The sequence below is a fragment of the Catharus ustulatus genome, chromosome 5 (assembly GCF_009819885.2).
Source record: "Catharus ustulatus isolate bCatUst1 chromosome 5, bCatUst1.pri.v2, whole genome shotgun sequence".
Taxonomy (NCBI): Eukaryota; Metazoa; Chordata; class Aves; order Passeriformes; family Turdidae; genus Catharus; species Catharus ustulatus.
The window spans coordinates 45,942,495-45,961,200 of record NC_046225.1 but is presented as its reverse complement, the minus strand read 5'-3'; the positions used below and the strand labels follow the sequence as shown (position 1 = coordinate 45,961,200).

Below are 18,706 nucleotides of genomic sequence, written 5' to 3'. Positions count from 1 at the left end.
TTTCTTCCTTCCCCTCATGTATCTCTCTCTACTCTCATTCATAGCATTACTGATTTGTCAAAATGTTACTAGATGACCTATTTTTTCTACTTCATTCAATTTTTAAAAAAACTCTCAGAAAAGCCACCTCGTCTCCTTGCTCAAGTTGTTCTTGCACAGTGTTTGGCTTTTATCCTTGCCTTACTTGTCATCATGCTCTCTTTTCTGACAGTGTCCCTATTTCAGTATGTTTTTTAAGCCAGTTTGTTCTAGCCCTCCACAGTGGAACCTGACCAATTTGTAAACCCTTTCACTAATTTATATGTATTTTATCAAGTTCTCTGAAGTTAGTTTCCTGTTTGTTCAGTGTGCCTTCCTCACTTTGTTCCTTTCTGTCTGCCTCCTTCTCTGTCCTTCTCACTTACACTCAGCACTCAACTTCTGAGTTGTAATATTCCAGTTTTTTCCACTCTTTTTTTAGTTTTTATTTGATATAGGCAGCTTCCACCGGGCCAGTGAGCAGGGAGCTGAAGACTTAAACCAAGATAGATGCAATAATCCTAGTGTGCTGTGTGCAGCAATCCACCTAGAACATGGTCAGTACAACCTTGCTGAATCTAGGTAACTTGGGAAACTAAACACTTTCTGCTGAGCATGTGTGGAATCAGGCTTACTTGATAAGAAAACAAACCCTAAATAAGTTTTCATAGGAATAGCTAGATAAAGAGGACTGTCTTTTAGTATGTCTCCCAGCTTGGTTTTAAATCATTGATGTGATGGAATGCTTTCAATCAAAAGACAATACACAAGCAGATTTTTCTTATACAGTGGTAGTTAAATCAAAATAGTTTGTGCTTCTTAGTCTTTATATCAGCTTAAAATGTTGATCTCATAATGGAGTGTACCTAGATGAGTATATATGACTTTAAAGTACTGTCTGTAGCAAAATATGAAACTTGCATGAATTTAAATTCAGTATGATACATTTGTAAGAAATTCTAAACATAATAATTACTACTCTCTCATTGTAGGTACATTTTTCTTTCATCTTTATACTCAAGTGACTGACAATATCCTACTGTGATTTTTACTAAATAGGATAAATACAACGTAAGACTTCATTTTCTAAAACTTCAGTTTTTTTAAATGGAAGTTAAATGATTACTGTACTGGTAACTTGTATTTAGGCAGTGATCCTTACTCGACTCCTTTGCCTTTGGCAGCAACATGTTTGATTTTATTTTGATTTTATTTTATGTATTCTTTCTGTTTAAGACCACATTGAGTTATTCTTTTAAATACTTAAAATCTCGTTGACTACGTGAAAGACTAAATTATAAGCTAAACTCTGCTACATACAGCTATATATAACTTCCATCGCGAGTCCAGAAGAGTTTGGAGAATGCAAAGGCAGAATATAGGTACAAACCCCTTAAATGTTAAACTTAAATGTTCCTCATGCTTGTCCTCAATTGCAGAATCTTTTGGCTGAGAAAGTGGAACAGCTGATGGAGTGGAGCTCAAGGCGTTCGGTCATCCGCATGAATGGAGATAAATTCCGCAGATTTGTGAAGGCTCCGCCTCGGAACTACTCTGTATTAGTGATGTTCACTGCTCTCCAGCCACAGCGGCAGTGCTCTGTTTGCAGGTAATTTATACCTTTGTGACCTTTCTCATCTTCCTTACCTCAGTTTTCAAGTGAATCTTGGAATCAACGTACAATAATCTGAGTAGGGTTGTTCTTTGCATGGGATAGATGCTCACTAGTCAACAGGCTGGTGTGCATCTTACAGCATCTTTTCAGCTGCATTTAATCTATATGTCACATTTTAGAATTCTTCCAGGTTTTGCTTTTTTGTTAAATTACATTTGAATAAAATGTATACAACTGAGGAAGACTTTCTCTATATCAGCTTTATTGTATTATCAGTTAACCATGATCTTTCCAAAGACATTATGTGGCAAAAGTGATTCATTACCATTTAATAATATGACACTTCATTGATTTCTTCAGTTAAGATATGCCCAAGGTGCTCATGCAGATGTGACTTACCCTCTGATTCCACAGCTTTGGACAGTTCATACATGCAAGCACATTTTTCCACGAGGTCATAGGTTTTGTGGAATAATGTCTGTCACAGCAATTTGATGTGTTCTGGTAGCTCCATTCTGAATATGTATTAGAGTGCCTCTGGTAGTCTTCTAAGTTCAGGATCTCTCTATGCAAGTTCCTAGTGCAATATGTTAATCCAAAAATGATTAATGAGAGGGAAATAGGGCCAAGGCACTGAAAGGAAGTCATGCACTTAATTACCTCACTAAATCAGGAACTGTGCTAATAAAACCTTCTTCAGCCAAAATATGCATTAGAAATTACTGTGTTTAGTAATAAATGGGATTATTGAGCAGGGAGCTCTAAACAGTATTTAAATAGGCAGCAAAATTATTTTGTAGGACTATGAAAAGCGTAGGCTGTATAGGAGGTCGTACTATTTCTTGTTTTTAAATATGTGTATTTAAACTATATACAAAGTTGGTAAATGTAGCTGCGTGTTAGATTTCTAATGTGATGGAATGTGGCATTTACAACTGAAATTTTAACTTGGGTATCTGTAATTGTATAAGGTTTTTTTTAGGTTTTTGGTTTTTATATATTTATTTTCTGTCATTGAAGTCTGTTGATCAGTTTTGAGGGAGAGTATATAAATTGTCTTTGCGCTTCACCCTCTGTATATGAACTGTGAAACTGACTGGTTAGGTTAGAAGTTATCCAACATTCTTAAGTGAAATGATTTTTTTGTTCAGCACTTTCTTTGCTGTTGTTTCTTCTTTACATTTCCAGAGTTCAGCTTCAGTAGATGATACAAGAGTTGAAAGTTTACTATATTGTTTTATTTCATTCCTTATTTACCCAGTGGGTAAAGCTACAGCACATGCACCAAGTTCAACTTTATAAGGGTCATTATATTTATCATTATAATAGCCATGGTTCTACATTCAGGTCTTTTGTAGGGCATGTTAAACAACATAAATATTGCTGTTATTAAGGAAGTTAATTTTGCTTGCAACTGTATACTGTTTACTGTACTGGAAAAGAGCTTATAAACTTCATCTTAGGAAAGACCAGACTAGATACCTTGTACAGAAGCAACTGAAAATTCTTAGGCATAAAATGAAGGAAAAATCAGCATACTACAGTAAATTCACGAATACAAGCCGCACTGAGTATAAACCGCATCTCTGGGTGTTGGCAAATACTTCGTTTTTTGTCCATAAATAAGCCACACCCGAGTATAAGCTGCTCTGTCGTTCGCAGCGAGGACCCGCGTGCAACAAAGTTGCCAAATAGTAACAGAACGGCAGCAGGGCGGGGTTTACTGGCTCGGCTCGGGCTGTGCAGGCTCGGCCCACTAGGGGTGCTGACGGGGCCAGGTAGCCCAGCCCAGCGCTGCCGCTCGGCAGGGCCACTGGACTCGGTCACCACAGCCCGGTGCTGCCCTGTGATGGCAGGCAGGGACGGAGCCCCCCCCGCTCCCGCGGCGGTGGGCGGGGACAGAGCCCCCGCCGCCTCCCAGAGCCGCGGCAGTGGCGGCCCGGGTCCCCTGCCGCCTCCCAGAGCCACGGCAGTGGCAGCCCGGGTCCCCCCCCCTCCTCCCCGGGCCGTGGCAATGGCGGCGCAGGTGCCCCGCCGCCTCCCTGGGCCGCAGCAGTGGCGGCCTGGGTCCCCCGCCGCCTCCCAGAGCTGCACCATGGCAGCACGGGGCCCCCCCATTTCTTCCCCTGGGCTGCGGCAGAGGAGGGAAGGAAAGAGCTCTCCCTCCTCTCTCCCCGCCCCCCGTGCTGCCTGCAGGCAGCCAGGCTCCACCCGCGTTGCAACAGAGTAACAATTTGTAACAATTGCAAAATGCCGACTTTGCAGCTGCTCGGCTCGGCACTCTGGCTGGCACTTCTGAGGTTGTAAATGTCAGAAAATGATTCACATATTAGCCGCTCCTGAGTATTAGCCGCATTTCCGGTTTAGGAGCAAAATCTTTGTCAAATTGGTGCGGCTTGTATTCGTGAAATTACTGTACTTTCAGTTGTGTTTGTTTAAATAAATGTGAAGTTGCAATTGTTCATGTGAAATAAAAGAAATTTAGTAAGGTTGATCATAATGCACATAAAACCATTTTCAGGAAAATTTACGTTTTCAAATCAATGGGTAATTAATGGGCAGGAATGCTGAAAGGATATGGAGGACTGAAACGCATGCATTACTTGTTTGTTAGCTATTCACTGGCTGCTTCGCCTAAAGGAAAAATAGATTTTTAAACTTAATCTGTAATGTTCTGTGAAGATTCTCTTGTCCAAGATTTAAATTTGCTGCCACTTATCAAAATATTTTTAGAATAATTGCACAGAAAAAAAAATCAATGTCATATTTCAAATATGAAAAAGCATCTAGTCTGAAATCTGAAGTCTTTGATTTTGTGTAACTTTGTCACAAGAATGAGAAACTTTTTTCCTCCCTAAAAATTGAGTGTGGTTGGTTTATGCACCACAAGACCATTAAAAAAATTTTGTCTTTTCCTTTTGGTGTCTATATTTGACATTTCTGTATTTTATCTTTTTATCATTTATATGTGGAAAGCTGACCAAATTTGTCTCGGACAATTTAAGGATTTTCTCTATGCAGCAAGGAGGATGTTACAACACCAGCCACACAAATCACGTGACTTGTGAAAGGGTATGCATATCATATCAACTTGTTAAAATGCTGCATACAAAGAAGTCTTTGGGACTCTAGATATTTAAAGTTTTTGTATGTAAAAATATCCTTTCAGTCAATCCTGTCTGAATCAATCTAGTCCTAACATATGAAGGCTTCTGAAAACCAGCAACTATGTATACATACTAGTAGAGCCTCTCGTCATGCTTCTAGAGTTTTAAGAAAATTTGTCTTTATTTTAAAGCAGAATTTGGAGCTCATTCATGGACAAACAAGTTCCAATTTTCTTACCTAAAAGAGTATTGAAAACCATCTGATGCCTTCACAACTGTATTAGTGGTAGCATAGATGTCAGTTTTCCTGTTGTCCCAGTTATTTAAGTTCAATATGACATAGCTGGTGTTGGGAAATGAAGTAAGAATAACTGTTTAGATATTCAAGATGCTCTTGAATGGAGATGGAACGTGTTTCTAATGGCTTAGGATAGGGTTTTTCTCCATGCATGTTTGGAAATGTGTTTGATTAAACTGTTCTGGTTCCAGGAAATTGAACTTAGTTGGTTTTAATTTATTTACCTCTTACTACTGTTCCTGGTGTATATATTCTTCAACATCACATTGGAAACAGATACTAATAGGCCTTTTGATGCTCTGTGATGATGAATCAGTTTGGATGAGCAGTCAGAAATAATCTCTCTAAATAGTGACTCCTTGGGGTGGAAGACTAGCTTCCTTTTCCCCTTTGTCCTTAAGTCCTCACTCAACTAGGTAGCTTATCTCTGTTACCCACATCAATCACACTACTGACAAAAATAACTTATGTATGTAAGAAGGAGAAAAAAACATGGTAACTCCAATAGGAATATCATCACAGAGATCAGGGGACTGTTCCTCAGCCTACACTTTGTTTTGCATACAGGCAAATGGTAACAACTGTACTAACTTGAATGCATTTTTGGGTGAAAATTTGCTGTCACCGTCTCTGCCTTTTATCTTCTTGCATCTCTCAATCTGTTCCCTCATTCTATTATCACTACATTTTTCTAAAGTGATCAGCACCTTTTCACCAGCCAGAATTCAGTGACCACCCTGCCTAACTTGATGATTAGAATTTTGATTTTCAGGTGCAAAAGGGCTTTAGGTCAAACCTGCTGATACTGACTGCTCCTCTGCATCTTCCATTGTTATAATTACAGTAATTTCACTATTATAAGCCACATCATTTTGACTAAAATTTTGGTCCGAACCCGGAAGTGCGGCTTATAATCAGGTGCGGCTTATATATGGACAAAGAATGAAAAGTTGCTGTTTTAGTTTGGAGGACAGGTGTCTGCTGAGAAAGGCAGGAACTTCTCTTTGGAATGGAGAATGTAAACCCCCTCCCTCCAAATTATTATAATTTTGAAGTCAAGGGGCTTTCAGGCAAAAACATGGGAATTAGGAATAACAGTTCTTTTCTAGGGAAATTAAAATAGATATACAGTACTACAAAGAAACAAACTCCAAATCCTGACAAAGTCAGAGTGCAACCTGACACCCCGTCAGGCAGGGTGTTGGTGGCAGTCCCATTAAATGGTGGTTGCAGTCCTCTTGCAGTGACAGAGGTGATTCAGTTGAAGCAGTGGTCCTGTACAAGGTGCAGTTTCCCTCTGGAGGTCCAGTGGTGATATGGAGAAAACCAGTTTTCCTCTGGAGTCCAGTGGAGAAAGGGGCTCCCTTAGTGTCCCAAAACCTCTGTTTTTATGTTGGTAAGAAATGTTGGGCTCTTCCCCCTGGCTGGAGCAACTTCCAATGGGATGAAGTAATTTTATCAGTCACATAGTGGGACTCAATGGACCATTAGCAGAAAATGACTCGCTGGAGGAAGGATGGGTTGTGAAAAGATAAAGAACAATGCCCTGCCTGGTTTCAATGGATGGCCCATTAGCAGAATATTTCCCGCGGAGATAAGGATCACTGCCCCCACCCTCAACAGATGGTGATAGAATAGATACCTTTTATCACACTCTGCATTGTTATACCAAGACAGTTGCCAACACCCAGAAGTGCAACTTATAATCAGGTGTGGCTTATAATCATGAAATTACTGTAACTCCTTCTTTTTTGTTTGTTGCTGTACCATCTGACCACTCCATAAACACATTATATGAGGTCTTTTAGTTTGCTTTCTAAGCTCTGCTTCTCTTATCTGACTGGCAGAAGCAATCATCTCTGCTTTGAATACAGCTGCATACCAGACGTGTTTTGTTTGTTACCAAACAGTTCACATTTTTTTCTGTTTAGTTTTTTCAAATTCATTGCTGGGGTATTTTCATTTAGAAAGAGATACCTGGGTCGGAGGAGTGAGACTGGTCACTTGAGGTTTCCCCAACAGCTGAAGCCCATCAACAAAAAGATGCATATTTTGTGTTGATTTTTTTCTTAGTGCTCGTTGAAAAGATGAGAGCACTGTCACAGGCTAAAGATGCTGAGTTTCAGTGGGTAGGCTCTATACTTTGACCTGTGCCACTAGTTCATTGTAAGATAATGGTTAGAACATGTAAATTAGACATATGCATCTCTCTGTGAATTTGCAGATACTTGAAACAAATAAGGTTTTGTTTTGCATACTTCCTACTATGTTTGTTTATTATTTTTTTTTTAAAGACCGTGTTTGAATCATTGGAATCAAACTTGAAGCCTAAAATTACCATCAAAAATGATCAGGAGACAAATGGGGAAATGCAACAGAAAAATTCTATAAAAATTGCAGATAACCACTTGTGAAGACAGACTTACTGCAATCTGAAAAATGTGTTTATTAGTATTTTACAGTGGAAGTAACAAACCTGCTTTCAGATTCTTGAAAAATACAGTTTTGCAAAGAGGATTTATGAAGAAAAAAGAAGTGGTTGGTAATGGAGAGGAGTTTGGGTAGTCTGTAATTTTCTTCAACCCTGTGTTGAGGAGACTATTGCATTTTTAAATGTGTCAGAAGTTTTGTTATACTGAAACAAACACTGATAAGCTGAAGTTGTGTGTGTGTATAAATGTATATGTAAGATATATAGAAAAAATATATGTAAGACATCAGGGAGATGGGTCCATTTTTCAGGCATGGCAGATATTTTCTAAAGACTGCTTTGGTTTAATTTGAGTTACAAGACTGAACTCTGTTAGGAATCATTAATGTCATTTTTTGGAACAAGCTTGTAGTTACTGCAGAAAGCACTCTGCAGAATGAGCTCAACATTAACTCTTTTTGAAGCTATTGTTTCTTGCAGGATTATCTATATGGTAATTTATAATACAGCATTCAGCTGGTGTATTTTTAAGTTTTGAGCTTAATTTTGTAGTATATTGTTTGGTAAAGGGCTGCGAATGTGATTTCTGTTGACTCTGTGCATAGAAGGAAATGGCAGAATATGTGAGAAGAGATCCCAAATACTTTTATTAACATCTACCCTATCAATGAGACCTCCAAGAGGAGGTTTGTAAATTCTAAAAAATGAGGAATTTTGTTTCCCTGCTGAAAAACAAATCTCAGAAGAGAGATATTTTCAAGTAGCTGATGCAAGCATAGGTTAACAGCAGAAAGAATTGTGACAGTCAAGGAGCATCATCAGAAAGAAGAAACAGGATCCAATGCCTTTTAGTTTTTTGCTGGCTGGTAAAGAGCAGATAGTGAGAAAATCGTTGGCAAGTCTCTTAAATTTAGTGAGAGGGAATTACCATTTGAACTTTTGTTCAATGAAGGAACAGGAAATTTGGAACTAGCTGTTGAAAGTTCTGCAATTGCTTTTCCTGTGCACTTCAGGATCTTGATAGAAGCATTGATGAGTCCTGCTTAAAAAGGCAGTAATTTTATACTTGGATCATAAGGGACTCCTTATTCTTCCTGAGATCACAATTTTTTATGCTTTTACTTTGCAACTTCTACAAAAGAAGACCTCATGGCTTCTTTTCACCTGCAGAATATTGAAAATTTCATGGGATGCTGTAAATAGAATAGCATGGATTTTAGGTTGCTTTCCCCTTTTATAGATACCTGGACTGCAAAACCTGTATGGTTTTCAATGAGTGTTTATACTCTCTGTTGAGTTTAGTAAATTTTCTGGACACATTTGTAGATTTTTCAGTGCTTTTCATGAAGACACTATGACTCATCCTAAACAAAATCAAATAAGCATTCTGAATTTGTCTTCCTGACACTGAGAAGATGTTAAAATATGCATTTAGCCCCTTGTTCCTTTAGTTTAGGAGAACTAAAATAAAACTCAAAATAAAAACCAAAAGTTGTTTTGGAAGTAAATTGCAGCACTGATCTCAGTTTCCTTTAAACAGATGGATAAGAATGTGTAAGTAACCTGGTAGTACATTCTGTGCCAACTGTACATTTTTAAGTATAGTACATAGTGTGCCAGAAAATAATGCTGTACTACTTTCTTTCTCAAATAATTCCATGTTTTTTTATTCTTTTCCTAATATTCAGTTTGTGTTTTCCTTACTGTAAAGTCAGACCAATAGAATAAAATTAATCTCATTAAATATAACTCAACTTATACAAATCTGATTAACTGCTATAGACACGTAATTAATCTTTTTAAATAAAAATTTTAATTTTAATATTTCATGAGAACCTCTTGCATAATGGAAGAATTTCTATAGAGCATTTGCTTAGCAGCTTACTTTCCAGTATATTGAATTTTCTGAGTAAATCTAATAGTAGCATTCCCTTTTGATCTGGCCGCTATTTTCTGGCAGCTGGTCAATCTTACTGTTGTTGTTGCTAGCTCCTGTGTTGCTATTATGATGAAATTCTAGAGGTGACTATAACAGAAGTAACATTCAAATCTTCTCCATCTGTCAAAAAATCCTGTCAGGCAAACGAATAGAGCTTACATTATATTCTGTTGAGTTCAGAAGTGTAGTTCATTGCTTTTATGTTTTCATAGATTTTCACATAACTATTCTGGTAATTTTGTACAGTTAACATCCTAGAAACAAGCTGATAGAATGGGTATGAACTAATGATATCAATAGGTGGATAAAAACTGGACAGTTGATATTGTCAAGTTGATAATTAATAATTGAAGACTGATTTTTTGTCAAGTGCTTATGATTTTTACTGTTATTGTGTCTGAAAAGGAATGAACCAGTGCTACAAAGAGTTACTAATGTTTTTCTGTCAGAAATTTTTCAATTGGAAATGATATAGTGATGTCTTGGATGACCTTCAGTTCTGTGTGTGTGGTAATCCTTTAACTTTGTATTCCTGCTGCTCCTTGTTTCACTCTTCTCCACATCCTTCCAGAGCTGCTATGAGGATGCATCATAGAATGATTTACTGTTTTCAGTGTGAGGGTGCAATTGTGCTTTGAGTCTGTTACAAAAAAGTCAGCCTTTTGCAAAATAATATTTTAAATGTTACCCATTAATTCAAAATAGTTTAAAGATGCAAAATGGAGATCAATGGGAACAAGAGTCCTCTTAAATAGTGGGGCCATAAGTGGAGTATCTGAATTTCCCAGAAATACTGTTTATGACAAGCGAAAGGTAGATAAAGAAGAATGGTGGCATCAATATGAACTGACTTTCATCTTGTTCTTATAATACAAATGGTTCAGCTTAAATATAGCAGGTTTAACAGAAGAGTGCACTACAGATATTGCTTAAGATTTTACAGTATTCCTTTGATGTTGTCTGACTGCCCTCTTCAGGATGGCAATGAATATGTTGCTCTGCTTAGTGATGATGTCTGTTTCTAGAAGTAACCAATCTAATGTCTCAATTGCTTCTTTTCTTTTTTGTAATTGTAAACTGCCCACTGAATAGGGTGTTAAGTAGCAAATTTTACCGAGTCAGGTAATAAGGGTGAAAGTTGAGTTTTATTGTGCTTCATGTTATTTCTTTGTGGGAGTAAGAAATGATCAAATTTCATTTTAACTTTTAACATTTTAAGATTTTTTTTTCATGTACAGTAGATTTTTTCTTAGTACCGCACAACTGCTGAAGCTTATATGTAACATATTTTATGTCTGAGGTTGATCTCAGTTATGGAGATATGGGGAATGTCTTATTGATATTTGTGATCTTTCTTTGCTCTCACTTAAATATGTTCAGTGCGGAGTTTCTCTTGCAGCAAACAGATTTTTGCATGTACAACTTTTAAATAGTGTTCTGCACCATGAAACACATTGAACTGTTTTTCTAGAAGCACTGTTTTGAGAAAAGCAGCAGAACACATTTATTTATACTACTTTTGTATCTTACCATATGCGAAGATGAGTTGTCAAGTGGTAGAACCCCAGTTTGGACTCTACAGTGGATGTGATTAAACAGTAATATGGAAATTAGCAAAGGAGTCTGTCTAAATCAGAAAGTACTGCAAGCATTCCTTCTTTTTTTTTTTTTCCCCTGTATTTTTGTTGGTATAGATTTGTCCTGTGGAATAACCTATGGTTTTATGGAACTGTGTTTAAAGGATATCTCTGCTAGTATTATTTTCCTGGAATTCCCTTCATCTTTCCCTTCCTCTTAGTGAATTAAGGGCAAAGTTGTTTGTTTTGGTTTGTGTTCTCTTTGGGTTTTTTGGTCAGTTTTTGGTCGGTTGGTTGGTTGTTTCTGTTTGTGTTTGTTATTTTATGTAGGAGGATATTTAGTAGCAAATCACCTTCAAGTACTGATAAAAGATTAGATGCTGTACAAAATTACCAAATCTAAAACAACTTTTAGAGAAATAATTGGGAGTTTATTATACTGCTTACAAGCCTACTTTTTATTCAGTTAGGATCGTTTCCCCAGTGCTTAGCAGTTTCTGTGGCTCTCCTATGGCTCTGCTATTTTAGGAACACACTGCTTTCACAGTTGTGTGTTATTTGTCCCCTAGTTTCAGAATTCCTTCTGCGTAGCTGTTTCTAGCAAGTATATCCTGATAGCACACTCAAGGGCCACATAAGCATCTCCTTGCATGGATCTGTTAGCAGATTTATTTGATACTTGCCACTCAGACCAGGCCTGTTTACTGAGACTTTTAAATATGGAAAACATTCCTTTTTCTTAATATCATCTTGAGATTTCTCTTGTACAGTTTAACTTAACACATTTCTGATTTTGGAGATGACAAGTTTGAAGCAAAAACTTGCATAATGGGCTGAAACCTTTTAAATTGATAGTATGGATGTTGAGAATGACACTGCAAATGTAATTCATCTAACCATTGCAGCTGATTATAGGATATTTTTTGCAAGTGAATGGCGTATGGATATACTTTTGTTTCTTTTCCTTAACAGGCAAGCTAATGAGGAATATCAAGTGCTGGCTAATTCATGGCGCTACTCATCTGCTTTTTCAAACAAACTGTTTTTCACAATAGTGGATTATGATGAAGGGGCAGATGTTTTTCAGCAGGTAAATGTTCAATATTGTAAAGCATTGTTAATTTTTAGAACTACATGTCAATTTGTCAAGTAATACAAGATGATTTTTTTCTGTATTTAGGTATGTACCCCTGTTTTGTATACAATTTCCCCCTGGTTTAAAACACAGAAGTTTGTGACATCAGTGAATAACCGCTTCTAGTATTGTCCAGGTGTAGTTTATAATCTTTGTTGATAGGTTGTATTTTATATATATATGTATATATGTATATATATATATATATGTATATGCACCTTTTTTCCTAAGTGGTTGTTTAGGCCATTTTTTAGAATTAAACACATTGTAAGTAACATTTTCCTTTCAATATTTCCTTTCTTTTCTCTTCGGGGAAAAAAGAGTTCTTTAGTGAAAGAGCCTTTTAGTTGCTTTTATGTAATAAAATATTCTTCAGCTTCAGTAATATTTAGTCTGAAAGATCTTCAGGGAAAAGAGAAGACACTGTTTTACATTTTATTTGTTGGCTATGAAGAGTGAAAGTTGGAGAATAGTTTAAGGTCTGCTCTGAAATTGAGAAGTCAAGGAAAAAGGCATCCCTTGGAAAAAGAATACTAAATACTGACATGCGTATCTTTGATATTTATCCATTGATTGTAACTAAAACTGCAGATTAGGAGAAGTGAAAAACTTTGAAGTTATCTGTGTATTTTAAATACTTTTTGATGAAGTGGGTGTCTTAAAATGTTCAGGGCAAAAGATTATTATGTCTTTTTAAAATACTTGCTTTAAAAAGTTTAAATAGTGTGTTTAATAAATATTTTTACTTCCAGTTGAAATAATAGAATGCATTGTGTAAAAAATTATTATTAATGGCTTAAGGTTTTGCTTTAAAATTAAAGATTTTTTGATACAACTGTTAAAGGCTGAATAAACTATAGACTGTATAGATTGTAGAACTTTATAGATGTTGTTACCTGCATGGTTATAACACTGCAAAATATTTTCTTTGATCTTGCCTTAAACCAATCAACACATATTAGAAGAGTCCAGTTCAACTTATTGTGTAAAAGGGCACAAATTCAGTTTATTTCAAATGGTATTCCTTTAAAGTCATGCTTACATTTAGACAAAATTAGGTATAAATATGTAAGAGGTTTTTTAAGAGACAGAGTGTTAAGAATAAATTATACTAATGACTATTTTAGGTGGATTTGAGGGAAATGCAATTCGGATTTTACATTTATGTGTGCAAAGTCACGTAATATTGGTGCCATAGCAAATCCCTCAAAAATAATGTGGTTTTTATTTTGCCAGCTTGTGCCATGTTTATAGAGAAGTGATAAAGCAGTTCCAGATTGGCTGCCTCCATACTCTATGTCAGAATGATTCTGTATGTTATAAAATATTTCATTAAACTATTTCACAATGTGTGTCTTAGCCTGTCTTGGAATATTTTTTATTTCCAAATAATTTCAGTACAGAAGAGGGCTATTTTTTTGCTTAGATAGAAAATAATTTAATATTTGGTAATTTCTATTGATAAATTCAGTTCTGTACTTGATTCAATATAAATTTTTGCTACTGTGGTGTGAAATTCATTTTTCAGGAATTAAATATGCTTCCTTCTTTATTTAAAGAGCTCCGTATTGCATCACCTTTAAGTATTACCCCTGACTTTGTTTATGTCAATTTTCATTTTTTCAAGTGCTTTATTGCATGATTTTGGAGATGGCCTAAATACAGAGGAATTTCCATAGTGAAATTACGTTTTCCTATACCACCTTGCAAAGCTGAAGTCAAAATTTCGAGTAGCAAATTTTTATGTAAATTTATCACTTTTGAGGATTTTTTTAATATATTGTGAATAGTTCCAATAGCATAAACACATGAATTAAGAGTAATTTCTAGGGCAAGTTATGTAGTTTAAGCTAATTATCCAGTCCTTTTTGGATTCAAAAAAAGCCTAGTCACTAGTGGTTAGTCTCTTGTAGCCAAACAATGTCAGGCTACTTTGCTCGCTTAGAATTATAACTTAATATACTTTAATAGATTGGTTGTGTGCAGGGTCTCTGTTTTACCAATTACAGGAAAGGTCTTACAGTGTGTGAGAACTTAAAAGCATAAGATACTCTTGTATAGAAAAGCTTGTGGGAGAAACATTCTAAATAATTAAACATCCTGAAGAATCTACTGGAAGAAACATTCTGAGCACTCTTGAAGCACTGTATATGAGGATGTTTCAAAAAATGTAATCTATGGAGGCAAGTGATATTTTAATGCTAATTAGATTTGTGTTAGTGGAGATATTGTCGTGTTATATTTTGAGGATAGAGTTACTAATTTTTTTCCTGCTGTTTTTTTCTGGTTTTGTAGCTGAATATGAACTCTGCTCCGACTTTCATGCATTTTCCTCCGAAGGGCAAACCCAAGAGAGCTGACACATTTGACCTGCAGCGAATCGGATTTGCAGCTGAACAGCTAGCTAAATGGATAGCTGACAGAACAGATGTTCATGTAAGTCTTTCAGCAATTTTAAAAGTGAAAGGCAAATGTATCTTTGTGGTTTGAGACAGGTTGATGATAAATTCCATCTTTCCTTAATAATTTTCTTTGTCAAGTGAGGGTTCTACAACACATTAAAAAATTAACATTTTTGGTACTTGTGAGAACTGCAGTCTGCACATTATATTCCAGTTTTGCTTTGTTAAAATTTTATGTAGTCTAATTCTGGATAAAACCAAGCAGTAATAATTAGTTGTTAATAAGTAAAATATGCTTTACAAAACACTTAGACTCGAAGGTTGCTGCTTTTAGTTCAGACACAACCTGCATGTCTGTTGAAGAAATAATGTTTCAGTGCTGGACAGTTCAAAATTAAACATGAACTTTTTTCATGGTATGTGCTTATTAAAGAAAGTACTATTTTTTCTTAATAAAGTATATTTATGGATTAGTCTTGCTGACTCTGAAACCAGATTTCAGGTGCTCCTTTATGTTTACATGGAAGATGAATGTAAGCATTTATTACAGTCTGTATTTGCATTTTCTCTTCCAGATTAGAGTGTTCAGGCCTCCTAACTATTCTGGTACAATTGCACTGGCTCTTCTGGTATCTCTTGTTGGTGGTTTGTTATATCTGCGAAGAAATAATCTAGAGTTCATCTATAACAAAACTGGCTGGGCCATGGCAGCTCTGGTATGCAGATTTTCCTTGCTAATAGATTTTCCTTACTAATATGCATTTTATTAATTTCTTAGCATATATTTTTTCATTATTTACATGGTTAAATTAAAAACCATTGCAGTAGTACATTGTTCAGAATGAAACTGTCAGAAAAAGATTAATAATCCAGATTTTGGGTCTAATTTTCCTAAGAAGTGAGTATGTTACTATGAGAGACTCACTGAAATTCAGCAAATTCTTTGATAACTGCAGTTTTTTGTTTGAACTTTAATATGAAAATATTTCCAATAATTGTTACTGGTGTTTAAGGCTCTGGTTCAACTTACTCTTTTTTGATAAAATCCAAAATGTTGGTTTAGTGTAGATATTGATGTCAGACTATATCACTAGAGTAATGAAAGTTTGAGAAAAAAACAAAGGCTTATATGTTTGTAAGACGATGATAAAAGATCTGACAAAGAAAATGAGGGAATTGTTTCCAAAACTGGTTTCAGTAATACTGACTTTAACATTGTACTGTTAACCTAAACGAGAATAGGATGATCTTAGTGTTAGCTCTGAGGAAAGACTAGACCTAGCCAAGTCTGTTTGAAATATTAGTCAACTAAATTCTCAAAACCATAATTAATGAAGCTTTAATATGCTTAATAGTTATTGCAGTGTGTTTATTTACATGGTGTTTTTCAAATAACTGAGTAGACTGATGGAAAATGTGGGATGTGCAACTTAGCTGTCTCAGTTGTAAACAGGAAATAGTATGCAGGGATGGCAGATGTTGTTACAGTGTATCAGTAAGCACTCATTTCTCTGACGTCAATTGACATTGACATTAACAGAAGAGGAAAAATCAGAGGAGCAGCATCAAAGGCTTAATTTTCAGGGACATGGAATCTGAAGCATGGGTTTCAACATTAGAATAGTGGCTGTAATTATTGAGTCCAATCAATATTTTACTGCACTAGTATTTATATTAATGAAGAACTGTACTTTTTAGAAATTCATCCTTGTATTTTTTACAATATGAACAAGGCTTTTATTCTTTTGCCATTTAAATGATTATTTATTCCCTTGATCATTTTAAAGAATTTTCCTCAAATTGTATCAATATGAATTAACCTTTCTTGAAAGGATACAGCTAGGATTGTAGATAGAATATGAATTTTGTTTGTACATCAGCATTCATATTTTATTTCTCATCTAGGCTTCTTTTCCCATGAAAGCTTGCACCCAGGTGGTCTTTTGAGGTCTGTTTCAACCTGGGCTATTTTATAGTTCTGTGTTTTAGTTCTGCTAGACTTAGGTTATCCTAAAACTGTTTTTTCCTTTTCAATTATCATATTACTGGTTTGCTGTTCTGCTCTGATTCAACAATGTGAAAAGTTATCTTCTTTTTGTGGTAGTGTCAGCTGATGGGCCTTTGGTAGCCTTTATCTCATAAAGGTCAAAGATAAAGTTACCTAGTATCTGGTGAGTTCTAGTTTTTATATCTAGATTATTTATAAGATCTTAAGGAAAGCTCTTTGTTCTGAATCCTTTAATATTTGGCATTAATCTTGAATAATAGCTACTTAGGATAATGCTGTTTTCTCTCATTGCTGTCATAGCTTTTCCTACTAGTGTAGGAAAAAATCTTTACTTAAGCAGTTGGTTAATCTACACTAAACATTGAGGAAAGAATACAGAACAAGTTTTCAAATAAACCACCACTAAGACTAGATTTTAAGTAAAGTAATTTCACGATTATAAGCCGCATCATTTTGACTAAAATTTTGGTCCGAACCCAAAGTGCAGCTTATGATCAAGTGCGGCTTATATAGGGACAAAGAACGAAAAGTTGCTGTTTTAGTTTGGAGGACAGGTGTCTGCTGAGAAAGGCTGGAGCTTCTCTTTGAAATGGAGAATGTAAACTCCCTCTCTCCAAATTATTATAATTTTGAAATCAAGGGGCTTTCAGGCAAAAATATGGGAATTAGGAATAACAGTTCTTTACTAGGGAAATTAAAATAGAAATACAGTACTACAAAGAAACAAACTCCAAATCCTGACAAAGTCAAAGTACAACCTGACACCCTGTCAGGCAGGGTGTTGGTAGCAGTCCCATTAAATGGTGGTTGCAGTTGTCCTGCAGTGACAGATGTGATTCAGTTGAAGCAGTGGTCCTGTAAAAGGTGCAGTTTCCCTCCAGTGGTGGTGTGGAGAAATCCAGTTTTCCTCTGGAGTCCAGTGGAGAAAGGGGCTGCCTTAGTGTCCCAAAACCTCTGTTTTTATGTTGGTAAGAAATGTTGGGCTCTTCCCCCTGGCTGGAGCAACTTCCAGTGGGATGCAGTAATTTTATCAGTCACACAGTGGGACTCAATGGACCATTAGCAGAAAATGACTCGCTTGGAGGAAGGATGGATTGTGAAAAGATAAAGAACAATGCCCTACCTGGTTTCAATGGATGGTCCATTAGCAGAGTATCTGCCACAGAGATAAGGATCAGTGCCCCCACCCTCAACAGATGGTGATAGAACAGATATCTTTTATCACACTCTACATTGTAACATGCGGCTTATAATCGGGTGCGGCTTATATATGGACAAAGAACAAAAAGTTGCTGACACCCAGAAGTGTGGCTTATACTCAGTGCGGCTTATAATCATGAAATTACTGTAGAATGAAGTCGCCTTTTGATCTAGAGAGCCAGGATCAGAATGTCTTCTCTGATCCTGGATGTCATTTGGAATATCTTGATCTTTTAGCACAGAGTTTTGACATTTTTCTCCCAAAGTCTTTCATTTTTGGTTCGATACATTTTTCTAGGTTGCCATTGTTTTTCGATGATAATACTTTCTAAAGATGCTCTACCATCAGAAATCTCATATTTGATATGTATCAGTTACATTTTTTTTATTTTTTATCTTCAGCAATATGCTGACTAAAAAAATAATTATCACACAAAAATAGATACCTGCGTCAAAAAATCAAAGAAAGATATCTTATCAGTGGTATTTCCTTTGTTTAACCAATCCACTCTATCTCTGGAGAGAACAATTTCATACCTGAGACTTTTAAGATGAAAAGTTTGTTTTAATTGTTTTGTGGAATTGTTTTTTTGTCTTGCAGACATTAAAAATTAATTCCTCAAATTGTAGAATCATTCTACTACCAGCTGCAATAAATAGTACATGAAGATGTAATTAAATTCCTAATTAAATTGAGAAAATTAATACATTAATTTATTCTTGGAATTTTTGCTGTTCTCTTTAGCAGAAGCTCAACAGTTTCCATCTGAACATAACTCCAAAATTAGAAATACTCTAAATGTAGAAAGCCTATAATGACGTTCAACTGAACTCCTGAGGAAAGGTCCAAATATAATAAAATATTTTAAGAAATGTATTAATATCATTCAGTAATCATCATCCTGCTGATTGTATTGACAAGCAAGTCACTAAAATAGCATTAATTCCAAATATTGTTGCTAATAAATTTTCCTGT

General features: G+C 35.8%; 1 protein-coding gene across 5 annotated transcripts in view; it reads left to right on the top strand.

The window, feature by feature from the left end:
• TUSC3 (tumor suppressor candidate 3) overlaps positions 1-18,706 on the top strand; it is a 137,196-nt gene that overhangs the window by 42,762 nt on the left and 75,728 nt on the right. For all 5 annotated transcript variants that reach the window (XM_033060671.1, XM_033060668.1, XM_033060669.1 and 2 more), the window contains exons 2-5: positions 1,458-1,627; positions 11,958-12,075; positions 14,416-14,556; positions 15,098-15,238. In XM_033060671.1, coding sequence (XP_032916562.1) covers positions 1,458-1,627; positions 11,958-12,075; positions 14,416-14,556; positions 15,098-15,238 — 570 coding nt within the window. The remainder of the gene's footprint in view (positions 1-1,457; positions 1,628-11,957; positions 12,076-14,415; positions 14,557-15,097; positions 15,239-18,706) is intronic.